The sequence below is a fragment of the Engraulis encrasicolus genome, chromosome 6 (assembly GCF_034702125.1).
Source record: "Engraulis encrasicolus isolate BLACKSEA-1 chromosome 6, IST_EnEncr_1.0, whole genome shotgun sequence".
Taxonomy (NCBI): domain Eukaryota; kingdom Metazoa; phylum Chordata; class Actinopteri; order Clupeiformes; family Engraulidae; genus Engraulis; species Engraulis encrasicolus.
In genome coordinates, this window is record NC_085862.1 from 52,770,180 (window position 1) to 52,797,736 (window position 27,557).

Below are 27,557 nucleotides of genomic sequence, written 5' to 3' on the forward strand. Positions count from 1 at the left end.
GGGCCAAGCAATTCACAAAATTTTGCTCAATATCTTGCATCATTGGGAGCCTCTTCATATGGAAACGCAGGTGCCACCTTTATCCTTAGGACATTATGAACAGAAGATTCTAGTGCTGTATTGGACTCCTTTTAAACCAAATTTGGATTGTGCCATGATAATTGTATATCTGTCAATCCAAATAAAGAAGTAAAATGTGTGTGTGTGTGTGTGTGTGTGTGTGTGTGTGTGTGTGTCTGTGTGTGTGTGTGTGTGTGCGTTTGTGTGCGTGCGTGCGCGCATGTGTGTGTGTGTGTGCGTGTGTGTATGCATGCATGTGTGTGTGTGTGTGTAAGATGTCCGTACCCGTAGTGACGTGCTGCGCTGGGCTGGGCTGGCTGTCGCAGTCGTCGTCTCCGCGGGCGACCCCCGTGATGGCGTACGTGCGCCCGCACAGCAGCCCCATCAGGTCGCAGGACTGCACGTTATTGGGCGTCTCACAGGAGGCCGTGTCCCCCTGTTGCGTTACCGCGGTGACCTTCACGCCGTTCAGCGCGTCATTGGCCGGGCTCCAGGACATGTAGAGGTCATTGGTGGAACAGTTCAACACGGCCTCGTTCATCATCGGAGCGCATGGAGCTGCAGTATGGCAAAACATATGAATTTCAGTGTATCATATCATTTCAAGATTTTATTTGAAAAATACAGTTAAGGACGATGGAACAGAATCTTGTCTGAATACTTGTCTGAATGGTAGTGAGGGAATTTGTTACTGACACATTAGTAGGGGATAACACCTGACGAGGTGATTGAGTTAATGGCGGAAGCTTAGAACTCCGACGATGTGCGCATCACAAAGACGGAGTTGCCTTCGCCAAAATATCAACTTTGTGGAACCAGTTCACCTCAAAGACCGTTCTCCCGCTTATCTGCCATTTATTTTACTCTATTACTGTCTGTTAAGTTGTAGGAACCATGCTAACTGCACCACAATCTAATGAACAAGATAAGACGGCTCAATATCCGAGATGCGCCTAGAATCTTACTACTTGGGGTGAGACTGCGTTGATGATTCCTACAACGTTATCCCTTACATACTGTCAACATTCCAAACGAAGATTCTATGTGTGTTTAAGTTACATGCGTCCGATAGACGCTTTAAAGCTAAATTTTAAAAATTTAAAAGCCCATTGGGAAACTCCAACTCCCATTGTCATTGTGACACAGCACTCCACAGCACACAAGTGAACACTGCACACAAACAAACTGCACACAAACGAAATTGCATTTTATGCCTCACCCGTGCAAGGGGGCAGCCCTCAGTGGCGCCCCATGGGGAGCAGTGCGATGGGACGGTACCATGCTCAGGGTACCTCAGTCATGGAGGAGGATGGGGGAGAGCACTGGTTGATTACTGGCGGGTCGGGAGTCGAACTGGCAACCTCTGGGATGCAAGTCTGACACCCTAACCGCTCACCCATGACTGCCGCTTTAACGGTTCCACAGAATCAATGTCATCCCCATTAGCCAATCAGAAAAGAGAATTCCGTTGTGAAGGCAGATAACATACAATAGCGCCATTCTAACCATAACCAACTGTATTGTACATAACGTACTCTGGGCATCAGGGCCGCTGACAGCTTTGGCTGGGCCCGGGACAGAATCCTCTGAAAGGGCCCCCATCCCAATACATTTCATGAAATTGAACCGAATTATGGGCCCCCAATATCCCTGAGCCTGGGACAACTGAACCCTTTGTCCCCCCTTATCATCTTCTCTGCTGGGCATAACATACTGTACTTGTCTGAATGGAAGTGAGGGAATTTGTTACTAACACGTTACATTCAATATTGCCATTCTAGCTACATGTATAACAATCTTACGTCTGAATGGTAGTGAGGGACACATTACATTCCATTCTGCCTTTCTAGCTACTGTACATGTGTAACAATCTCACTTGTCTGAATGGTGGTGTAGGAGGTGGTGGAGGCGTTGCAGGCAGCGTCCCCGGGTATGACAGAGATGTTGCACGCCGTGCCACAGGGTAGACTGTTGAGGTTACAGCTGAGGCCGGTGGTACGACAGAGGTCCGCGCTGGGCATCCCGTCGCAGTGGGCCAGGGCGGTGTACTCCGTGGCACCCATGCTGGCACTCCACGACACTGTGGCCTCGCCCTCAGGGCAGTGCAGCGTCACTGCTATATTTTCAGGCTCGCAGGGGGCTGTGGAGGGGTAAGCACAGGGACTACAGGTTAAAGAGGAGTGAAGACGGTACCATGGGGGTTACAGGGTTAGCATGAGGATTATAGGTTAAGAGTCGTGGAGGGTTATTTCAGAGATTACATGCTACAGTATGGTGCTACAATGTAAAAACATTGCAAGCCAGTTAAACGTTAAAAAGCTATGTTGTCCAGCTGCCGTAAATTATAAGTTAACTCAACTCTAGGCTTAGCTCAACTCGAGGCTGTCCCAAGTTGAGATATCTTACAAACAAACTAAGGGCAGCAGGGGAACTTACCTTTTTATGTTTAACAGGCTGCAATGCTTTACAATGTATGAAAGGTCAAGCACAGGGGTTAGCATATACAATAGATGATGTAGCACATCTCTGATACATTACATAGTAACAAATATGAAGAAGAAAAAGAAGAGGGGGGTGGGTTGGTCACTCATCTGGGGATGGTCACTCATGTGAGTGATTTGTTTGCTGTTTTTATGTGTATGTTCATATGTTTTTATGTCCTGCTAGGGACTGTAGATGTGAATTAGCCTGAGGCTAACTCTGGTAAAATAAAGTGGCAATATTTATGTTTTAATTGTATTTAATTTGTCCCTAATAAATTGAAACTGAACTGAACTGGACATTTTTATTATGGCATCCTCTGCACTGTCACACACTAAATCTGTGCACTATGAACACTAAAACTGTGCACTATGAACACTAAAACGGTGCACTATGAACACTAAAAGTGCTCTATGTCTGTCTTATCTACCCATCCCAAGTCAGTTATTGTAGAATACTATGGTACCACATCACTTTTTTAATAGATTTTTTTTTGTCTTTGTTACTTTATTGACAGGACAGTATGAGAGGTGGAAAGGAAGCGAAAGGGGAGAGAGATGGGGAGGGGTCTGCAAATGACCCCGGCTGGGAATCGAACCCGGTTCGGCCGCATGGCAGACAAGTACCCTACCGATTGGCCACGGCAGGGCTACTATGGCACCACATTAACCATGTACCTCATTTCCATCTCTGAAACATAGAGACACGAAACGAACACAACACCCCACAGAACTCCATTCCATTCCACACCGTCTTCCCTCACCTGTTGTGATGGTGACGGACTGGCTGAGGGAGCTGTTGCAGGCGCGGTTGTGCGCCATGACGCGGAGCGTGTAGGTGTGAGCGCAGGTCAGGCTCGCGCCGGAGAAGGTGCAGTGCGTAGCCGTGTTGGTGCAGGTCTCGCTGGAGCCGTCCCCGTTGTACAGGTAGGCTGTGTAGGACATGGCCCCCGCTGAGGGGCTCCACGACGCCTCGATGTCATTGGTGGAGCAGTCCACTTCCATTTGCACCCCCTCTGGCACACACGGAGCTGCAGAAGGGGGGTCGCGTAATGAAATGCAATTACGAAAAAACAAGGACTGAAATAATTCAAGCAAAGATATCGCATTCAATATGTTCACTGCTGGTTGTGTGTTTTTCAATTACAGTAAGAAACAGTCAACGATTATGAGGGATGTAGTCATGGAGTGACCTAGCCTGGTTCCTACCAGGCCTCTGTGTGTGTGTGTGTGTAGCTCTGGTGCCCCCTGGTGGCACTCAACACACACAGAGGTCTGGGAGCATGTAGCAGCATTCCAGTTATCAACTCAAAAAATAAGTGGAGCATTTGCTTCAATATTAATGCCAGCTCCCTTGAGGAGTCACAGGGCATATTATAGACTGTATTGAGGCTTTAGAGATCAACAGAAACCGTTTTTGAAGAATTTTGTTGAAGCAATAAATGCTCCGATTACTTTTTGACTGCAGAAATGAAATCCTGCCACGTGCTCCCAGACCTAGTAGTGGAGCTGTGCAGAACTACAGGTCGAGCAAGAGCCTGGCAAGGGGTGACCAGCCTTGACTAATAAATGCAATGTAATATCATGTAGTGCGGTGTAATGTAATGCAATATAATGTAATTTAATGTAATGTGTGGCAACACCTAAGACAATGCAATGTGCATTACAGTGGTGTAATGCAACTGCAATGCGAGTTAATGTAGCGCAATGTACAGCAATGAAATTCTGGGGTGTGTTTTCCGAAAGTGTAGTTGTTAGCCAGTTAGCAACTTGGGTAGTTGCTAATGGGAAATTGAATTGCAAACAACAAAGTAGCTAGCATAGTTGGCAACTATGGTTTCGAGAAATGCATCCCTGGTGGGATTTTTAATTCATCCCTCTACTGCCACCGCGCACTGTACGCCACATACCCGTGTTGACCATCACTGGAGCGTTGGGAGGCCCGGTGCACTCTCCGTTGTTGGCCGTGACCGCGACGCTGTACATGTGTCCGCAGCCCAGGCCGTCCACGGTGCAGTTGGAGCCGTCAGTGCTGCAGGAGCCCACGACGGACCCGCCGTCTGTCACCTCCACCTGGTACTGCAGGGACCCATCGTCCTCCTCCATCCAGGACACCTCCAGGACATCGGTGTCACAGTCCACGCTGGCCGTAACGCCGACCGGTGCGCAGGGCGCTGCATGGGCGGGCAACAGGAGGTCAGGAGGTCAGAAGTCAAACATGGGAGGGATACAGCTCTTATGTGGAGCTGAATGCATGCTGCTGGTGTGTGAGGGCTTTTATCATTGATTACATCATGAAGTTAAAAATGTATTGCTCTACGAATAGCAAATATGTCACCATCTCTCATTGAACTCCATTGATTTTCATTGTGTTGCTTTCCATGATTACAATGACTCTAAACATACACCTAAGGCCAAAGTTGATTTTCTGGAGAGGTGTGAGTGAATCAGTGATTAAGTATGACACCCAATCTGCGTATTTGAAGTGTTTTAAAGTGAATTATCTGCTCATTTTCACATTATGTTCGATAGGCGACAAAACTTTTGTCTTGTGAAAATCTGCCCTGTCTGTGTTCAATAAAGGGTCAATCTTTCTTTGGTGCATGACATTTATTTTTGTACATACATTTTCATTCGGGAGGGTTGTAGCTTTCATATGAGTGACTTCTGAAGCCAAGTGATTAATTGAAAGTCAGGTTATTAGTTGTTATTCCAAACAGATGGATAGGCGACAACTCTTTTGGAGACGGGTGTATGTGTGTGCTTCTATATGTTTATGTGTGGGTTTCTATTATGTATTTGATACCTGTCTCTAGAGTGAAGGTGTCGCCGCTGGGGTGGGACCAGTGTGTGTGTTTGATGATGTGCCTGTGTGTGTGTGTGTGTGTGTGTGTGTGTGTGTGTGTGTGTGTGTGTGTGTGTGTGTGTGTGTGTGTGTGTGTGTGTGTGAGAGAGAGAGAGAGAGAGAGAGAGAGAGAGAGAGAGAGAGGAGAGAGAGAGAGAGAGAGAGAGAGAGTGTGCGCCGGTATGTATGTGTTTCTATACGTATTTCCTACCTGTCTCCAGAGTGTGAGGGTAGCCGCTGGGACTGGAGCAGGTGCCATCGCTAGCGGTGACGGTGAAGTTGTAGACCTGGCCGCAGAGCAGTGTCCCCAACTGGCAGCTCGAGGTGGCGGACTGGCATGTCACCGTGTGCCCGTCCTCGCCCACGGCTGTGCCCGTGTAGGACACGGCATTGTGGCTGGGGCCCCAGGTCAGCGCGGCCGTGTCCTCGCTGCAGCTCAGCTGTGCCACCACGTCTGTGGGCGGGCAGGGTGCTGTGGCGGGAGATCACACAGTAAAACATGGGGTGTCAATATTACATTACATTACATTACATTACATTACATTTAGCAGACGCTTTTGACCAAAGCGACTTACAAGGAGGAAATTCAAGCAAGTACAGAGTAAGGGGTCAGCACAGCTTACAGCAGGATAGGAGTTAAGAACAGATAGAGAGCAGAAGAATAGTAAATGTATATGAACCCAGATTTTATATAAACCCACGTTTCATGACACTCAACGACACAAACATGGAGCATTTACACTTTGGAGAGTCAAAAATTACTGTAATTACTCTGACAGTGCACACAACCATCTCTGGTGGGTAGGGGGGGTGAGAAGGGATGCAATGTAACATAATGTAAAGTTAAGTATGTGACAGAAAGGTGTCTTGAAATCAAATAATATTCTGATTATTTTTTAAGTCAGCAGCAGGGTACTGTGATGGAAAAGAGGGATGCAATGTAACAGTAATGCTATGTAATGTGAAATAAAGTCTGAGCGTGTGTGTATAGACTGAGGTTGTGCCTATGTGTGTGTGGGTGTGCGTGCGTGTGGGTGTGTGTGTGTGTGTGTGTGTGTGTGTGCGTGCGTGCGTGTGTGTGCGCGTGCGTGCGTGTGTGTGTGTGTGTGTGTGTGTGTGTAGACTGGGGTTGTCCCTCACTTACTGGTCATCAGTATGACACTCTCGCTCGGCATGCTGGAGCACATGTCATCCACCGCCATCACCGTCACCTTCACATTCAAGATTCACAATCAAGACTTTAGTGACACCACTGACAAAAAACAACACAATTATGTTTGGAGCATCAACAACACTGCATAGATTGAAAGGTACTACTAACCCCAACTCCGATGAAGTTGGGACGTTTGGTAAACAGTGAATAAAATCAAAATGCTATCATTTTCAAAACATTCAATCTATTCATTAGATGGAGAATAGTGAAAAGACAACATATTAAGTGTTAAAACCGAGAAAAAATATTGTTTTGGGGGACATATGTACTCATTTCTAATTTGATAAATCCAACACGTCTCAAAAGAGTTGGGACGGGGACAATAAATGGCAGCAAATGTCGAGGAAGACTAAAAACAAAACAAAAGACAACACTTAACAGTTAAATACATTAACCGATGAGATGATTTTATATTAAAAACAGTGTTAATTCCTATCTTGGACATGATTTCAGATTCAGATTCAGATTCAGATTCAGATTACTTTATTAGTCCCATGAAGGGCAATTCAGTTTGCGGTCCCAGTCTCCATCAGTCAATGAATAGATAGTATAAAAAATAAAAAAAAGAGTAGAAAATGAAATACAAAACCTAAAGGAAACAAAAAACAATAAATAATAAATAGGAAACAAAAACATACACATTTTAACACATACATTCAAACACCCTGTCCTGTCAGTGATGAGCAGCCCTCAGTAAATTAAATTTCACCACCTTAAATGGTTGGTGTATTCCTTGTCATGTTTTGCAATGTTTTCCTTTCTGTAGTGCTTACAGTGTGACAGGTCTTGACCAAAAACCCACCATTTTATCACCTGCTGGTCCTTATGATGGAGCCAAACTGTTAAAACATAGTAGAGAATGCAATTTGACCTTACTATGTGGCAGTAATCGAAGATCTCCCTTCAAAATATAATGCACAAGTGGCTTTTCATGCTGTTTAAAACCCATTTATACCATTCAGCACTGTATTTAACTCTACAGATGAGTGAGAACATCTTAACCAATGCACTACTGCACCCGCATGCCATCATGGAGGCTGACTTTTGAAGCTAGCACTAACACAAGTTGGATGGTCCATTTTCACTGTAGCACAGGATGTGCCATGCTCTATTATTGTCAAAAAGAATGGACTTCTACAACTTCTGCTGACTTCTGTAAGCAAAGGACAGTTTCCCATGTCTTCTGGGTCTATTTCAAGTGAGCTCAGGTGCTTAGGAGAATGTTACACCCCTGTATCATTTGCACGCATTAAGCATTCTTAATATGGTCAATTTTCAATAGCTCTAGCACTCCAGGAATTAGAGTGAGACTACAGCCAATATATATTTCATGATGTCATGAACCTATACAATGATTTTATTAACAAAAATATGTCTTATATACACTCAATCGTGGTAAATCAAAGGGAATTCAAAAATGTATGTAATAACTATGGTAATTATTCCCTTTGCATCTTTAATTCTGAGTGACTCAGCCTCTCTGTGATGATCTTATACCTGGACACGTATATTGTCCGTCAGTACAATTCATTTTGAAATGTTCTTCTTTGTTGTTCTATCTTATTTGGATGTTTACTAAATTTCACTGATCCCCGTCCCAACTCTTTTGAGACGTGTTGGATTTATCAAATTAGAAATGAGTACATATGTCCCCCAAAACAATATTTTTTCTCGGTTTTAACACTTAATATGTTGTCTTTTCACTATTCTCCATCTAATGAATAGATTGAATGTTTTGAAAATTATAGCATTTTGATTTTATTCACTGTTTACCAAACGTCCCAACTTCATCGGAGTTGGGGTTTGTATATAAGAACCCCTTAGCGCAGCACTATGGCTCTCTGTAATGTCATAGCAATGTTGTTATGATGTAGTTAAGCATTTTCAGCAAGTGACTTAGACTTTACATAGTAAATCGCCCATATCCCCAAATATAATAAATAAAAAACACCGCAGTGTGAACATTATCCATTGTGTACACTGTGGAGGCATCCTGACCTCGTAATCTTCCCCGCAGTGCAGGTCGGTCAGGTGGCACGTGGTGTTCTCGGAGCTGCACTCTGACCTCATGCCTCCTCTCCTGCCCACGGCGACCACCCTGTACCTCATGGCCCCCCGGCTGGCCTCCCAGGTCACGCGGGCCGAGCCGTCCTCGCAGTGACGCTCCACCGCCAGGCCGGTCGGCACACAGGGCACTGCAGAGGGGAGAGGGGAGAGGGGAGAGAAGAGAGGGGAGAGGTGGGTGAAAAGAGGGGAGAGAGCCGAGAGGGGAGAGGCCAGAGAGGAGAGAGGGGAGAGGGGAGAGAACAGAGGTGGAGAAGAGAGGGGAAAGGGGAAAGGGGAGAGGGGAGAGTAAAGGTGGGAGAAGAGAGGGGAGAGGTGGGAGAAGACAGGGGAGAGGTGAGATGAGGGGAGAGGTGGGAGAACAGAAGGGAGAGAGCAGAGGAGGCAGGTGTGAGGGGAGAGGAGAGATCAGAGCAGAGAGGAGAGGAGAGGAGAGGAGAGGGGAGAGTAAACAATGGTATAGAACACTATGTAAGGTCAGAGTGTGTGTGTGTGTGTGTGTGTGTGTGTGTGTGTGTGTGTGTGTGTGTGTGTGTGTGTGTGTGTGTGTGTGTGTGTGTGTGTGTGTGTGTGTGTGTGTGTGTGTGTGTGTGTGTGTGTGTGTGTGTGGTGTGTGTTGGGCCTCACCTTCTCGGACCAGGCGTGAGAAGCTGGGTGCGCTGATGCAGCTGCCGTTATAGGAGCGGACCTCCACTGTGTAACTCACTCCACAGCTCAGCGTGGCCAGCGATACGTGGTTGTCCGTGGTGTTCACCTGCATGGTAAAAAATGGGGTGTCAATATTCAACTCACTCTTCAAAGTATTGTAAATACACTATCTGGAGTCATATGTTGTTGTAAATGCACTACCTGGAGTCACATGTCTACAGACAGTGTATTTACAACACTGTGGAGTGTCAAATGACTCTGGTCAGTGTAAAAGTGTGCATTGGCCAGCATTAAGTTAGCACTGGCCAGCAGTGTAAGTCATTTTTTTCACATTCCAGTGTTAATATTTCCCAAATATTGAGTAGAACTCTAAACATTTTACACATGGAGTGGAGTTAATTTCAACTCTTCAAGAGTTATAATAACACTGGTATTTTACTGTGTATGTGTACATTGTGTATATTGTGAACCTGGTTTTACCTTTTGTGCTTTTAGATATACATATTTTGTGTTTGTGATGTGTGAGCGTACGGTCGGCAAGTTTTGTCATGCCGTAATTTGTCATCATTGTCACCTTTCATGACACCTGTCTAGGGACAATGAAATGTAGCAACTATGCTAACTAGGGCATGAAATGAAATGAAATGAAATCGTCTATCTTGAAGACTCATCTCTTCTGAGAGAGCTTTCCTGCATAACAAACTAACTCTGCTCATTCATAACCTTCTATAACTCTATGCTCTTACTTATCATGCTTGCACACTCAATACGTCCTCCACACTTTACATATTACTGCACTTTGTTCTACATTAGTCTACATACAGTTTGTACTTGTATACAACTGTACTCTGTATTGACCCCACACACTGCACTTGCTTGTATGTCCTCGTTATATGTCACTTTGGATAAAAGCGTCTGTTAAATGTAATGTAATGTAATACAATGCAATGTAATGTGATGCAATTTAATGTAGTGTAATATAGTGTAATGACCTGCATCCTGTCTGCTAAATTAAACTACCACTACACGTATTGGACCATTTTTTTCATAATGTAATGAAATGGAATGTATCGTGATGACCTCCATCCTGTCTGATGAATGCAATGTAATGTAATGTGATGTGATGTGATGTGATGACTTGCATCCTGTCTCATGAATGTAATGTAATGTAATGTAATGTAATGTAATGTATTGTGATGACCTGCATCTTGTCTGATGAATGCAATGTAATGTATTGTGATCACCTCCACCCTTTCTGGTGAATGTAATGTAATGTAATGCAATGAAATGTAATGTGATGACCTGTATCGTGTCGCCCTGGGCGGGAACTATGGCCAACATGTACATCTCCGCTCCCTCCGTGGGGCTCCAGTTCACACTCAGCATGCCCGACCCACAATCCACCTCGGCACTCACGTTCATCGGCCCGCATGGCACTGGAGGACGGAGGGAAGGAGAGGAGAGGAGAGGAGAGGAGAGGAGAGAGGGAAGAGGACAGGAGAGGAGAGGAATGGATGAGCATGGTGGGAGGAGAGGAATACAGACATGGGTAAAAGGAAAGGACAAGGGTAGGTGAAAAAGGGTGAAAGGGTAAAGTGTTACACGAAAAAAGAAAAAAGAAAAAGAAAAAAAACAGGAGAGAAACACAATGAGTGCTGATGTGTGTACTGTGATAACCAATGATTGGAGATTGTTTGGCATGAAAAATGTTATCATGATCAAAATTTGCCAGATTCCAGGCCTTGATTAACTCATTCAACCTTCAACTGGCCAGCCATTCTCACAATAATGGAAACCAACTCAACCTAATTTTCACTGTAAAACATTACATTAAAAGAACTGTCCGGAAAAAAGATCACACCACTGCATGTATCGGACCAGTTTTTTCATTCATTTCACAATCTGTCTACCTGAGCTACCAGCCGACACTCCTCCTGCTGTCTGAAACAGTCGTAATCTACACAAACTGTCACCTACTCACTTTGCATCAGCTCTGCCTTACACCCTGAATCGCTCAGCTACACACTGGAATCCTGTCAGAATAACATGTGCCCTCTAGCCCAGGGGTTCCCAAACTTCACCATGGCAAGGCCCCCTATAGTATACCAGTAGATTCCAGCCAAGGCCCCCATACATGGGTCGCGCCTCACAGACATTTTTCCGGTGCATCCCCTTCCACAACCATAGTCTAGACCTGGGTAGTGCATAAGTGCAACGGATATAAAATGATATCAATTAGGGCTGGGTAAAATAATCGATTCAATCGATAATCGATCGATATCATTTAAAATTCACATAATCGATTCACAGGGCACAAAATCGATTTTTTTGCTCTTTTTCTTTTTTTTGTTTCATTTAGGTCTATGGAATATACCCAGTAGGTATTAGTCAATTAGGCCTAGGCATACTTATTACAAATTAGCAATCTGTTAACACTGTCAAGCCACAGCCCTTTGACATTTTTATATAAAAATAGGCAACAGCATCTTTTGGGGGAAATCCTTGCACCAAAAAGGGAACGGATTGAATCGATTCGGAGTGAATCGAATTGAATCGAATCGAATCGTGATTAATCGATTCAAAGCCCTAAGAATCGAAATCGAATCGATACAGGAACATGGCTGCAATACCCAGCCCTAATATCAATAATAGTAGTAATGGCAGAGATTCAATAGATTATTATTATAATGCTGTTCTTAACTAATAGGGACATTGTTTAGCTTATTTTGTTTTTTTACGTTAGTTATTAAGTTTAAAAACTGCCAGGAAGGCCTACTGCAACGACAAAATCAGAGACACTACAGATTTACGTGAACTGTTTTCTACCTTCAAATATCTGCTCACCCCTCCTGCTGCCACAAATATCAACCTAGACAACTTTGATACCTTTTCCACTTAAAAGGTTCAAAAAAATTTCAGCAAACAATTCTGCGACTCTCCATCTGAAAACTCGCCACAGGAAAACGCACTGCTGCAACACTCTTGCAATTACTAATTGCAATTATCTTTGTATAAAACTCTCTGCCAAGTGTAATGTAATATAATGTAATGTGTGTGTGTGTGTGTGTGTGTGTGTGTGTGTGTGTGTGTGTGTGTGTGTGTGTGTGTGTGTGTGTGTGTGTGTGTGTGTGTGTGTGTGTGTGTGTGTGTGTGTGTGTGTGTGCGTGTGTGCGTGTGTCTGCCCAAGTGTGTGTGTGTGTGTGTGTGTGTGTGTGTGTGTGTGTGTGTGTGTCTCACGTGAGTCTATGAGTAGAGGCCTTGAGGGCATGCTGGGGCAGATGCCATCGTGGTGGGTGACGGTGACCTCGTACACCTCTCCGCACCGCACGTCCGTCACCCGGCAGTAGTTCTGGTTTATGGAGCTGCAGCTGAGCAAGGCTCCCGATTGGTCCATCAGAGAGGCCGTGTAGGATGTCACTTGAGCCTGTGCAGCCCAAGAGACCGTCACGGTGGCCGCTGCACAGTCCAGCTCAGTCTCAATGTGGCTTGGAGGACACGGGGCTAGGAGGAGGAGGAGGATATAAAGTCATTTAGAGGAGAGGAGAGGAGAGGAGAGGAGAGGAGAGGAGAGGAGAAAATATGTGTTATACTTCAGTCAGCTGTTATTGTAGCATTAGGCATAGTGATCATAACTGTCATAACATACATTAAGTAATACGTGTGCATTAAATATTGTTGACTTAAAGTTATTGTCATTGTTGTTTTTTGTGTGATGTTACATGTTTTTTTCTATTTTACTCTTTTATTTTATTATTATATTTCTACACATAGGGTGTGATAAAAAATGGGATAAAATGTGTGATATCTGTGAGATGTAACAACAGAAAACACTAAATGAATACATTGTTTAGATAGATAAATAGATATTGTTGACATTCTCTCTTTCTGTCTGTCTGTCTGTCTGTCTGTCTGTCTGTCTGTCTGTCTGTCTGTTTCTCTCTCTCTGCCTCTCACATTAATGACACCATCTCACCTGTCTCTACGGAGACAACATCGCTCCGTGAGGAGTTGCACTTCCCGTTGGAGGCGATGACGTAGGCCTGGTAGGTGGTGCTGCAGGCCAGGTTCTTGATCTCGCAGGTGCGGCCCATGCTGTTGCAGGCGTGCATGGTGCCACTGCCGTCCATCACCATCGCCATGTAGAAGATGGCGCCGCCCGCAAAGTCCCACTGCAGCGTCACCGAGTCTGTGCCACACTTCATCTCCGCCACCACATTCTCTGGCACGCAGGGCACTGGATGTGAAAAAAACAAACACAAAGAGATTGTTAAATGAATGAACAGCTCGATTGATCAACTGATTGATGAACTGGCAAGGATTATTATTGATTATACATGTATGTTACAGTTTTTCTCAGTTGCTTTGGAGCATTTCTCGAATCTCTCTCGCAATTTTCAAAGTCTTAACGTTTAGTTTTTCATTTCCTTACCGGTCTCGGCCACCTCTCCGAGGGTCCTCTCGCTGGGGCAGTCGTCGTCGAAGGCGGTGATGTAGGTGGTGAGGCTCTCGCCGCAGGCCACGCCGGGCATGGCGCAGCTGTTGGTGGCCGAGCTGCAGTTGTAGCGCGCGCTGTGGTTGTGGTTCCCGAAGGCCTCCACCGAGTAGGAGGTGGCCCCCTCCGCCACGTCCCACGTACTCGTCAGCACGTCTGTGTTGCAGTCCGCTGAGCACAGCAGGTTCTTGGGCTGGCATGGTGCTGGTTCACAATAAGAAAGATTCCGTGTTAATTCAACACTTCAGGGAGTACTCTGGAACCAAAAAGATGTTACATTAACTCTGCAAGTAGGTAGGTTCTTGGGCTGGCATGGAGCTGGATCACAATAAAAAAAGAAAAAGAAGATGCAGTGTTAAGTCAACACTTAAGAGAGTTCTCTGGAACCAAAATACACACCAGAAGATAAGTTAAATCAACCCTGCAAGTAGGTTCTTGAGCTAGCATGGGGCTGGTTGGGGCTGGTTGTCAGGTGTGTAGTAGAGGTACTCTTACTGATGCAATTACAACATTAGTCTTGCATACAGTTACATACAGCAGTTATTTACCTAATAGTTATGTACCTAATAGGGTAGATACACTGCAAGACTACTTCTACTTTTAATTATACAGAAATGTGTATATAAAACTATAAAAAATCCATTCAACATTAAATGTGGAACTAAATCTGATTTGAAGATAAAGTTCCTGGTGTATAGCAATCAAAAAAAGTGTATTAACATTTTTAACATAGTCATTTTAATATCTCACATGTGTACTCGTCATCTGCACTCATCCTTGTAAATTCAAGTGTTGCCCTCAGCACTCCCCTTTGAGGAGAAACAGCACCCTCATGTGGTTGCTAGCAGTAATGCATCATATAAAATGATGGATCCATTGCCATGAATGCACGGACAATGACAAACTGTGCTGCTCTGCATTCCTCTATTGTGCATAAGAGAGAGAGAGAGAGAGAGAAAGAGAGAAAATAAGATTGAGAATAACACAAATGAAGAGAGGAGAGAGAGGGGAGGAGAGAGGGGATAAGAGAGAGCAACATAGCAAGAAATGATAGCTTTAGATGGACAGACAGACAGACAGACAGACAGACAGACAGAGAGACAGACAGACAGACAGACAGACAGCGGGACCTCCAGAGTAGCCTACCTGTGCGGATGCTGACGGTGGTGCTCTCCTGGCTGCGGCACGTGCCGCTGACGGCGTGGACGGTGAAGGTGTAGTGACGTCCGCACATGGTGTTGGTGAAGAAGCAGGAGGTGTCCGTGGTGACGCAGGGGATGTCCGCGTGGCCGGGGCTCTCCGCACGCACCCGGTAGTAGTCTGTGTAGTTGTTTTCCCCCCAGGAGAAGATGATGGCGTTGCTGGAGCACTCCCGGAACAGAGACAGATCCCCAGGGGGACAGGGAGCTGTCGGTGGGGGGTGGAGGATGGAGAGGTGATTAGCTGTTACCAGAATGGCAATGACCAAGTCGTAATGTATTACTAAAGGCCCTGTGCACTGTCATAGTGGTGTAGCACTATGGTAGTAAATGTCTTTTCAGTGACTATTACAGCATTCCACTGGTAGCACAAGGTGAGTTAAAGGTGCACTGTGTAGGATTGTGGCCAGAGTGGGTATTGTAACTATGCTGCTCATTGAAACTGCACTGCCTATTGCCAAATTTGATTTTTTCATGAATAGTTACTAAGTAGTAAACAAACACTTACGTATGACTAAAGAACAGTAAGTTTTGCACCTAAAGATGCCTATTTCTACTTTGTCGCGGACTTTATTTCTTTTTCACTTGAATATTGATCAATGTGCCATTTAAATACAGAACAAATAACACAAATAAAGTAGGTCAACAACTGACCTAAAACAGCAGTGATGTTTTCGCACCTTGTAGTCCACCTGTGTGTGTGTGTGTGTGTGTGTGTGTGTGTGTGTGTGTGTGTGTGTGTGTGTGTGTGTGTGTGTGTGTGTGTGTGTGTGTGTGTGTATGTGTGTGTGTGTGTGTGTGTGTGTGTGTGTGTGTGTGTGTGTGTGTGTGTGTGTGTGTGTGTGTGTGCATGCGTGCGTGCGTGTGTGTGCGTGTGTGTGTGTGTGTGCGTGTGTGGGAGACAGAGAAAGGGTGGAGATGAATCCCACTGAAAGGGAACCATGTGAACCGGGAGGGCAGAAAGGCAGACCTCCCATGGGTCCCATCAGCTTTGATGTATATGTCTTTCTGTGTGTGTGTGTTTGTGTGTGTGTGTGTGCGTGTGTGTGTGTGTGTGTGTGTGTGTGTGTGTGTGTGTGTGTGTGTGTGTGTGTGTGTGTGTGTGTGTGTGTGTGTGTGTGTGTGTGTGTGTGTGTGTGTGTGTGTGTGTGTGTGTTATTGTGTTATCGTGTTATCGTGGGATTGGGTTCTCACAATGACGGTGGATCACATCACACCACATGCGTCAAAATGCAAAATACAGTCCATTTCCCCAAAGGATTCTCAACCCACATCCACACCTGTGTTGCCCTACAAAGACAGGAGGCAGTAAACAGCATCCTATACACCTCTGTAGGGCTCAGAGCAAAATTAGATAAGTCTATAAGAGTGTAATTACGGTAGAGTATGAAGCTGAGCTTTGGACAGGAAGTTAGACTTTATAACCAACTTTGACCATTGTTTTTCTGTGTCGTTCGAGAAGTGACATTTGATATGAGTGATGTTTAGTGCAAGCATAAAGAGTTTGGCTCCTTATTTTAAAGTTCTCCTCAGGAGTAAATAAACTCAGGTTGGCGCCACCACAATTCAGACTTTATAACATCAACTTCGTCTTACGACAGAATCTCTCGCTAAAAAAACATAACAGACCTTACATAATGCTATCTATGGAAAATATAATCTGTGGTACCTGCGAACCTGTGAAGGAATACGTGACAGGTTTTTAACTCAGTGTATCCGAGATTGATACCACTGGTCCATGTATAGTGCAATAGTGTTCCTCAATTTATAGACTGATCCCTAATAGAAGCATAAGCTTACCTCTTTAAGGGTGCCTGGTCTAAAACAAATTTGATAAATAATAGCCTCTCTCTTTTAGTAACCTTGTCTAAAACAAATTTAATTAATAAAAGCCTGCCTATTTTAGAAGGCTGTGCCACAGCCGATGTCTCCTTATGTATGGGAATTATAATCATTTTTTCTCTTTCTGTATTACAGTTTTTCTCAATTGGTTTTGTACATTTCTCACAACAGAATAATGATTCTCAAAAGTCTTTGTTCAATTGTGACTTCCTGGTGTTACCTGTGCACATGGTCAAATCAGTTTCTCATTGTTTTCGGCATATAGCAAATGCTCTCGTCCACCATGCCATGGCTGTGTACAATTCTCAGTGATTTCGTACATTATCAATTGCTTTTGTCATATCACTCAAAAAGCTTTGTCACTGAATGCATGAAACTATCTCAATCTGATCAATGTAATATAAAGCCGAATTTACAACATTTCCCATCCAATCTAAACAACATTTCGCTTCAGAAAAGATCCTCAAGAGTGTACTATTCAATTGACAACATGAGAAATTGATTTGACTAACTTGTCCATACACTATGACACAATGACTAACCATTCTGCTGGCGCTGATACGTTCATTGACACAAAAACTTGGTTTTTGACAGACAAATAAGGGTTTTAACTTAAAACTTTTAAGCAAGAGACTCGGTTTCGCAGGTTATCCACCGTGTTTTGCCATTTGTTAAAGCTGTTTTGAGAATGAATATTATGTTTTGCAAATTGTGAGAGAGATTCAACAAATGTACAAAACCTATTGAGAAATACTGTAAAAGTATCCTTCTAATTGTAGCCTGCCCCTATTTGTAGCCTGTCCAAACTATGTTTTTTGTTAATGATAGCCCTGGCCAGTATATGAGGAAATGCAGGGTCAATAAAAATGATCCTTAACAAGTATGTCTTAGTAATTAAAGCTACAACATGACTAGACCTTAATATAAGGCAACAACATGATTAGAACATTATGAGGTCACTTTTAAGTTCAAATTCTCGAATTCCCATGTGAACAGGGACCACTCCCTCCCCACAGTATTAAGGTTACAAGGTTCACTTAAAATTGCTGCCTTTCACAACAAGTCAGCCTCATTTTTTTGTTTGTGTGTGTGTGCGTGCGTGCATGCATACGTGCGTGTGTCTGTGTGTGTGTGTGCGTGCGTGTACGTGTGTGTGTGCTGTCTTTTTTTTTGTCTCGAGACATGAGTTTTCAAAAGCCATGAAATAGGTCATCTGCATGAGAGAAAGAACACTCGCACCCTCCACTCTGCAAACTTATCTTTTCTAACAATACAAGACCGGGAATAAGTTACACAGATCAGATGTCTCGTGGATAGAGAGCAAGAGAGAGGGAGAGAGAGAGAGAGAGAGAGAGAGAGAGAGAGAGAGAGAGAGAGAGAGAGAGAGAGCGAGAGAGGCAGAGAGAGGCAGACAGACAGAGACAGAAACAGAAACAGAGACAGATATAGAGAGAGAATCTGTCTGTCTCTCTGTCGGTCTGTCTGTCTGTCTGTCTATTATTGGTAGAGAGATATATAGAGATACTGGTAGAGATATATTTTCTTTAGGTCCCTACTTAGGTGTAGCTGACCTGATCTCCTTGGTGGCCTAGCCAGAAGATGATTTGTGTCTTCATTAAAGTGCAGCAGGGCCAGTGCGTAGCACACCATGCCCATGTCCATTTTGGACTCCCTCTCTAGTAGAAGCCAGCCATGTTGCATCAGCAATGGAGACCAACGATATACAGTAGAGCCTACAGTAGTAGACACAGCACAGCTGATAGCACACCTCTCGCTAGTTATCACCTAGCCAGGCCGCGCCCTCCTAGTGACGCACCACCTTCGGCGTTGCACCTAGTCAGGTCAAGAGCAATGTAAGTACTTTCTGAGTTCCCAAACATACGGGAACTCCTTTTACTGTGTCGGGAAGCAAACAACCATAAGCAAACCAAGGGAGGCGGGTCAACCATGCCGTTTGGGAAATGTTAATTGTGATGCTCTTGGCCAGACCAAGTCTCTAAGAGATTTGAACGCCAATTATAATCAGGCTAGTTATCACCAGCCATGGACAACTTGGATTCATTAGTTACAGTCCAATGCAACATATTACAAATTACCTGGTTTTCCTTGTCCCCTTCAACCAGGTGATCATTCAACCAGGTTGACCAATCGCCTGGTCGAATTGAGTAGGTAGAACCAGGTCATTTGGAATATGTGGCACTGGATTCTTAACTAAGGACTTCTTAACTAACTCCATGTTGCCAGTCACTGATGATCTCACAGCTTAACATGGAACCCTTCCATTATACAGCACATCTTGGAAACATCTACAAATGATCATCTGGAGAGATTGGATGCTAACTTTGGTCAATGTCATTTAAGAAACAATGTTGAGTATTAAACTTCTCAATCAACATTGTGTACCCACAGTTTATGAGTGGTTTGGCAAGGTGTTGGTTGGTATACAGCAGGTGTCTGTCACTGCATATGGTTTTATATTGGGTCATACTTGAGTAATACTGTGAGAATCTATGGTGGTGATTGTGTGTAAGCTGATGGATGAATGTAAGCTGATTTTACACCTTCCCTTGAGTTAAATAATTGACTTTTATCTTTTTTATGTACTTCCTGCCATTCCCTGAGTCTGGCCATGCAAATTCTACCTCCAATCTAGCCGGTAGCTGGTACCATAGGACTTGGAACAAGAAGTTACATCACCAGATTAAGAGAGGGCAGCTGTTTTCATAAAATGAACTGTATGTTCACCAGCACTCACCTTAAACCTTTTTTTTTACATTTTTATATCTTATATAATTTTTTTTTGCACATGGTCCCTGTTGATATAAACTAAACTAAACTAAACTAAACTAGGCTCACCTGAGTGGAAGTGGGCTGAGGCGTTGATGTTGAGGGCGCTCTCGCAGTTGTCTGAGATGGCGATGACGTAGACGCGGTAGCTCTGCCCGCAGGGCACCCCCTCCAGCTGGCAGCTGGTGGCCCCCGCCGCCGTGCACATCAGCCGGCTGCCGTTCTTGCCCTCCGCCTCCGCCCGGTACGAGTCGGCCCCAAACACCTCGGCCCACGACACCACCGCCGTGTTGTCCGAACACGTGTAGTCCACCGTGATGGACGTGACAGGATTCAACCCTGAGAGAGAGAGAGAGAGAGAGAGGGGGGGGGAGAGAGTGTGAGAGAGGGATGATGATGATGATGATGATGATGATGATGATGATGATGATGATGATGATGATGATGATAGGCTTGACAGTTTCTACTAGGTATGCACTTGCATCTCTATAATGGCGCCTTATGTCTGTATGTGTTTTTTATGTGTGTTGTGTGTTATGTGGCAGCTATATGTATGTCCAAGACAAATTCCCCACGGAACGAAAAAAAGAATCTTGAATCTTGAATCTTGAATTTCTATATACACTGTGCAGCAAAACTCCATTTAACATTATAGTGAAGCACTACATCATTGCATCATTATGGTGTGTGATTGACAGCCATCATAAAGCATGCAATGTGTCTAAACTTTCCTTGTGCTTACACTGAACTGATTCTTGTAATGCTCAGAGTGTATCAAAAATCGCATCTCTTGTGCTCTGGGTCGCACAAGTGTGGTGGTTTTAAGTTGGATTTAGATGCCTGGTTGGGACCAATTTTCCAATCTGTGCACACAGATGTTGTATAAAGAAATCCATCACAAGGGCATTTTGAAATTTAAAGATGGGCCACACAATGCTAGACTTTACAGACTTGTCTATTCTTATGAACAAACCACTTGTAGCTTCATCAGGTTTGGTCAAGCAGGGTGCGGTGGTCCATCTTTAACTTTTCAAGTGTCTACTTCTCCTGCAGTCAATTAAGCACTTGACCTGAGCTGTGCACCAGAGTTTGAACTTTTTGCAGTCACAAGTAGGGCTGCTACAATTAATCGACTAATCGACTATAAAAAATAATAATTGGCACGCATTTTCATAGTCGACTAATCGTTTCATTTCATTCAATGCTTTTTAACTTTCTTTTCTAATGCTTTATTACTTTATTGAATTATTATATATTTAAAAAAATATATATTTTTGAGGACACAAAAACACAACAATTTTACTCCTTGTAGGCTTGAAACCTATAATAAAACGTAATAAACAAATCTTGAATCTTGAACCTAAAATTGCCCAGCACGTATGAATTGGACGTTGTATCTCGGAGTAAATAAGCTACTATCATGATTTAAAGCTCATTGTGAGCTCAGGGACCTAATTTTAACGGTTTCTTTCTTTTTTCCCAATTTCCTTTAAGATTAAAGTGCTAGAGTACTTGAAAAATTAATCGTTTGACTAATCGACTATTCGAAAAACATAGTTGATAGATTAATCGGGAGAAAAATAATCGTTTAGGACAGCCCTAGTCACAAGTTCATATTGCAGAATCCCTGTCATGTTTACCTTTAAAAGTAATGAAGCCAATTTTGGTCCCCTAGGTAGGGGAAATTCTTTCTCTGCATTTATCCCATTTGGACTAGTGAATCACATTGAAGTACACACACTAGTCCGTAGCAGTGGGCTGCCTGCTGAGCGGCGCCCGGGGAGCAATGTGGGGGTTAGGTGCCTTGCTCAAGGGCACTTCAGCCATGGTTCGGTCGGGCACTGAACCGGGAACCCTTGGGCTGCCAACCCAGTGCTCTAACCACTGAGCCACGACTTGTGCAATTTCCCTGAGCAGCTCCACTACCTGCCCTGAGTGCTCCTCATGATCATCTGATTTAAAGCTCTTGACACCTGTGTCCAAATCCTACGCTGTCTCCCACTCATGTCTACCTGCATGCACATCCGTTCCCTCAAAAGGCATGGTCTGTCTTTGGCTGTCTCACTGTTTGTGGCGTAGGTGTTAAATGGCACATGTCACACTGTTTGTGGTGAAGGCAATGTGTTGTGTACAGGTAATATAGTCTATTTCTCACTCTTTGTGGTGTGTTGACGTACTGCATGTGTTACAGTACATTGTGTTTATATTGCGTTACTGCGTTTCACTATGTGTAACAGTGTATCTCACTGTTTTGTGGTGTAGACGACGTAGGTGTTGTGTAATACAGTCTGTATCTCACTGTTTGTGGCGTAGACGTAGGTGTTATATGGTCCATGCCTCACGGTTTGTGGTGAAGACATTCGTGTTGAGTGCTATAGTCTATATCTCACTGTTTGTGGTCTAGAATAGGTGATTTATGGTCCATGGCTCACTGCTTGTGGTGAAGGCATATGTGTTGTGTGATGTAGTCTATATCTCACTGTTTGTGGTGTAGACGTATGTGTTGGGCTCTCCGTGCTCCAGGAAGGTGTTGAAGGAGCTGACGGAGATCTCGTAGGACGAGCAGGGCAGGATGTCGTCCACCTCCACCGTCGTCGTGGAGACGTTGGTGCTGTAGGCGTTGGAGCTCCTGGCCCCGCTGGTGACGTCCTGGACGCTCACGTGGTACATCAGCACGCCCTCCACCTTGTCCCAGTTGATGCGGGCGGTTCGACTCCCCGTCTGCACCACTGTGATGGCCCCTGGCGGCTGCACCACTGCACACACACACACAACACAACACAACACAACACAACACAACACAACACAACACAACACAACACAACACAACACAACACAACACAACACAACACAACACAACACAACACAACACACACACACACACACACAGAGCATAGAGACAGACAGAGATAGTAAGATTCTCTTCCTGTATTCTCTCTGATAGAGAGGCAGGAGTAGGCTACATTATTGCCAGACAAGAAGGATGTACAGGTAGGCAGGTATATAGGGGTGAATTCAGGCAAATTGGGCCACTTTTTGCATACAAGTTAATGGAAAAAAGTGGCTCAATTTACCTGAATTCACCTATTATCGCCAAGACATGAGGACTAAAGACCAAGACATAAGGCAAAAAGAGAGGCAGGTGTATTACATTAGTGCAGTGACACAAGGAAGACAGGCAGGTAGCTATGCATTACTGCAGAAACACAAGGAAGATAGACAGGTAGCTATGCATTACTGCAGAGACACAAGGAAGATAGACAGGTAGCTATGCATTACTGCAGAGACACAAGGAAGATAGACAGGTAGCTATGCATTACTGCAGAGACACGGAGGACAGCCAGGGAGGTGTTAGCAACATTGGCATGAGGGAGATAGGCAAATAGCTATATCAAAAAAATAATTACAAATATACGGAGCATAGTCACTATTGGGATAGAGAAAGACATGGAGCATGCAGTGAGGGGGTACTCATGGTACGACAAAAAGGCCTAACGAGTACGTAAGACAAAAAAAGTTTGGTAACACTGCATTGTTGTCGAGACACATGGAGGATGTACAGGTTGGTTATGCATTATTGCCAAAGACAAGGAAGATACATATCTTCCATAGAGACGATATAGACAGGCAGGTGTAGGCTACATTATTACACAGACACAAGGAGGATAGACAAGTCTGGCAGACCATTATGGTCGAGACACACAGAGGATAGACACAGGCCAGTGAAGTTGTCAAGACACAAGGAGGATGTACAGGTAGGTGTAGTTAAAATTGTTGTCACAGACAGGGGAGATAGCCATAGGTAAGCATCAATGCCTGATAACACACATTGGTAAGACAAGGAAGATGAAGCAGGTATGCAGTTTGCATTATTGCTAAAGAACACATGCTGGAAAGGCAAGGTAGAGGCAGATAAGGTAGGCCTACACAATATAGTCCGTGCATCATCGCAAAAATGACTCTGTTTTAGCTGCTCGTGACAATAAAACAGGAATAAAACATTGCCTCCTCCACATGTGGTATGTTATTATGTCATTAAAGGGACACTGTGCAGGAAATGGTCAAAAACGGTACTGCAACTATGCTGCTCATTGAAAATGTGTTGCCTATTGCCAAATTTGATCTTTTCATGAAAGTTTACTAAGTAATAAATTTATATTTTCTAGTATGGCCCTATTTTCTAGTATGGTCATTTTTGCAGCTAAAAATGGCTATTTCTGGAAATTCAAAATGGCGGACCATGGAGAAGATCCCCCTTTTCATGTATGAAGAGTGACATTTTTCCAGTCATAATGAATACTTAGAATTTGATGGGGGTGATAAGTACTCATGAAAAAGGTAACATTATTGAATGGGTAGCATGGATTCTGGAAATAAACAACTAAAAATCTCACAGTGTCCCCTTAAGTCAATGCCTATAGGCCTATTCAATAGGCCTATACTACAATTTGGTCATTGTCATTCTGTTTACAACAGCCCAGCCTTATAATAGGGTGCGTGTCTGATTGTCTGAGTTAATTGGTCCTGTCAGCTGACACAGACTTCTGTCAAAATTTGAAAAATATTCTCATTCACATTGAACGTTTTAATACGGAACAATCAATCAATCTCACATATTTCAGTCACGCAGTATAGGCCTATGCCTTGACTTTGAATACCGGACCTTGACTATGAATACCGGTACTGGGAATTGCGTAGGCCTAGGCCTTTATTTTCTAGAAGCTATTCCCGCCTGTTACGCACAGCCTATTATGTAACCAACACCACCTGCAGCACCCACCACATCCCGCCACCACTGGTATGAATGATAGCATCTCAATGGCCAATCAGCATCATAACTCACATGTGGATACCGTCCGCACTCTACTGCTGCTCCCAATGCCGGCCGCGTTGACAGAGTAGACGGAGCAATCGTAGGCCATAGCCGGCCGCAGGTTTTCGACATCAGCCCACAGCCCCACGACTGTCGTGTTGTATCGCTCGCCAGATTCCTTGGATACGACTAGCAGAAAGTAGTGGTCTGCTGTCGTTATGTTGGTCCATCCCAGCCGCAGAGATGTGCTCGACAACGCCTGTGAAAAAGTTATCTGAGCCGTGGCTGGCACTGCACAGTGGAGAAGAAAAGGGGAGACAGACGAAGAGAGAGAAAGTGTGAGCGAGAGACACGTTGTTATCGTATCATCTTCCGAATCTTTTGGTGCTGTCTGAAAGCGATATTAGCTTGTGGTTCTTCTGTTAACGTGTTGTTGCTCGGTGTTTGTGTGATTACAATGGATATCCTCAGTGGCGACGATATCCAGTTTTCTTTATGGGGGAAATAAAAACTAAAAAAGGCAGCCAAAAGTGACACGAAGGATCCATGGCTTAGGTAGGCCATCCTTTGAATTGTTTGGAATTTTAAAAAGGGCCCCGTAATAAATGTAGGCCTAATAGGCCTACACGTTTAGCATGAAGATTATGGCCACCCTTATCATGTCAGCAAAATTATTCAATAACTGTTTGAGTCATTCATTACAAACACATGATAGCTTAAATTCATGGCCTTCGCTCATCATAGCATTTTTCCTTGGAGGCTAAAACATAGAAAGAAGACGTGGATTACTTGCCCGTGGCTGCTGTGTGCGTCATTTGGCACAGCTTATTATAAAACTGGAACACTTTGAGCGTGACCGTGTAGGAGGCACCAGGCCATAGGCCGCGCACAGTCGTCTCTGTCCGTGGGTCTCGGACAGTGACCACCACCGGTGCAACATTGGTAATGTTAATCACCCGCAGGTCTAAAAAGTAATTTGTCGCCCCCTCGAAACGGTTCCATGTTACCAGGAGAGAGGAGGCGTCGGGGGAGGAGATGGAGGTGATGGGGCATTCTGTGAGAGTAGGACAACAACAAATAATGACATGAGGTGAGTATATGGTTTACAATCTAGACGTCTTTGAATAGACATATTCATTCTGAGGATCATTAGCCTACATACAACATTTAAAAACAAATGTAACTTCGGCTACATAAAAATCATAGGCTATAGCCTACAGTAGCCCTACATTACAATTGTAATTACAGTATCATATGGCTTAACTAGTTTTCTGTTTGAGTACTTCAATGTTTTCTTTATATTATACATGCATTGGGGTAAATCACAAGTCCAGAAGTTCCAAGTCCCACCACTGAATTCCACCTTTGCACTCAACAGGTGCAGACGAATTAGCGCCAATTAGGCCATATACCACCTCTACACCTCTATCTTCCCATTACTGCCAAAACAATATCCTTGTAAAGAGAACATTTTTGATTATACAATAGTTAGATCCGGTCGAATTATTTCACAAATTGTGATTGGACAAGAGGCGTTTTACACGTCACTAGGAGTGAGGGTATCCGCCAACACTCTATGAATGACTCTTCACATCTAATAATCACTCCGCGACCAAAGATACAAAGTAACCGTAACCAACGTGGTGCGCGTTGCGCAGCAACCAAATACAATAACTGGAACTATTTTTCCGGAGCGGAGGAACAAGCAAATAAACAATCAAATAAAGTAATTAAAATAATTTAACATTTCTTTCAATGAACTAATTGTGTTAGCAAAGGAACTATTGTATAAAAGTTAAAAGTGCCTGCGGCTTCGTGCCTGCAGCGAATCACACCCGTGAGGGTGTCCCAGAACAACCTCACTCCCACTCGTGTCATATTGCTTAATTACATATCGACAAAGTAAATGTAAAAGTGAAACTCTTTCCATGCTCCAGCCATTTTGGCAGGATTTCTCCAGACTATTCTATGATTAGTTCAAAATCCCACTGAGGCCTGACACACAGCAATCCAACATATTAGCCAGTACATTATAAACACATATTCATCAAAAAGCATTTCTTCAGTAGCGCAAACAAAATATCTGCTTTGTGCTGCTTCCAAAGGAAACATTGGTAAATATAAAATCGCCCCCCAGCCATGCATCGAAAAAAAGAGAATAAAAAAACAAACATACCTTGTGCCTGAGAAAATCCAATCTGCGAAAGGATGAAAAGCAAAATATAAATCCACATTTGTGTGTCTAAAAGGTATCTACTATCTAAAAGTTATTAAAAACATATGTATCCACATGCTCCACATGTGTGTCACACGACAGCTGTAAGCTTTCTGAAAGGGACGTTTACCTGAGCCAGGGATGCCAATATCATAGACAGCCCTAATGCACCCAACAATTCCATCTTTGACAATGAAGGGAGGATATCAATTAGTTGTATACAAGGTAGTCTAACACAAAAGGTGCTCTGGAATCTTTTGAGCTATAGCGCAGGTACACCTGCGGCACGCCAACCAATCAGAGAGCCCGAAACGGGGCCAGAGGAGCTGCCAACTCCCCTCAGGCGCTGCCCTGCCGTGGGAAGAGAAGAACGAGGGATGGGTGGGGTCAGAGGAGGAGAGGAGAGGAGAGGAGAGGAGAGGAGAGAAGGATGGAGATGGAGAGGAGGGTGTGGACACAGACCAAGGCTGCCTCTCTTTATCTCTCTCTGTCTATCTGTCTCTCTCTCTCTCTCTCTATCTCTCTGTCTGTCTATCTGTCTCTCTCTCTCTCTCTCTCTCTCTCTCTCTCTCTATCTGTCTCTCTCTTTCTCTCTCTCTCTATCTCTCTCTGTCTATCTGTCTTTCTCTCTGTCTCTCTCGGTCTCTCTCTCTCTCTCTCTCTCTCTCTCTCTCTCTCTCTCTCTCTCTCTCTCTCAGCAGCCTCGACCGTAAACCTGTTGCGTGTGTGTCCGTTTGCTGTAGCCTATGTTTGGTGTCAGTGTGAAGTGCTGAAGCGTGCTGTGTTAAATGTTGGATAATCTTCATGATGTGGTTCACTGAAGCAGACAAAGGGCAAGAGACTCCATCTTAAGGCACAACACAAGTGATGTAATTAGTGGGTCAATACAGCGCACCAAT

At 44.1% G+C, this 27,557-nt stretch overlaps 1 protein-coding gene across 1 annotated transcript in view; it reads right to left on the reverse strand.

Moving 5' to 3' along the window:
- Window positions 1-26,842, reverse strand: part of LOC134451598 (uncharacterized) — a 73,684-nt gene extending 46,842 nt beyond the window's left edge. Inside the window, exons 1-19 of the mRNA XM_063202102.1 lie at window positions 26,789-26,842; window positions 26,620-26,641; window positions 25,237-25,497; window positions 24,474-24,830; window positions 22,111-22,386; window positions 19,700-19,969; window positions 14,949-15,209; window positions 13,740-14,006; window positions 13,284-13,544; window positions 12,548-12,811; window positions 10,613-10,746; window positions 9,290-9,416; window positions 8,597-8,793; window positions 6,530-6,596; window positions 5,597-5,857; window positions 4,451-4,714; window positions 3,305-3,571; window positions 1,937-2,200; window positions 346-618 (exon numbers count right to left, since the gene is read on the reverse strand). Coding sequence (XP_063058172.1) covers window positions 346-618; window positions 1,937-2,200; window positions 3,305-3,571; window positions 4,451-4,714; window positions 5,597-5,857; window positions 6,530-6,596; window positions 8,597-8,793; window positions 9,290-9,416; window positions 10,613-10,746; window positions 12,548-12,811; window positions 13,284-13,544; window positions 13,740-14,006; window positions 14,949-15,209; window positions 19,700-19,969; window positions 22,111-22,386; window positions 24,474-24,830; window positions 25,237-25,497; window positions 26,620-26,641; window positions 26,789-26,842 — 4,147 coding nt within the window. The remainder of the gene's footprint in view (window positions 1-345; window positions 619-1,936; window positions 2,201-3,304; window positions 3,572-4,450; window positions 4,715-5,596; window positions 5,858-6,529; window positions 6,597-8,596; window positions 8,794-9,289; window positions 9,417-10,612; window positions 10,747-12,547; window positions 12,812-13,283; window positions 13,545-13,739; window positions 14,007-14,948; window positions 15,210-19,699; window positions 19,970-22,110; window positions 22,387-24,473; window positions 24,831-25,236; window positions 25,498-26,619; window positions 26,642-26,788) is intronic.
- Between the last annotated feature and the right edge of the window lie 715 nt (window positions 26,843-27,557).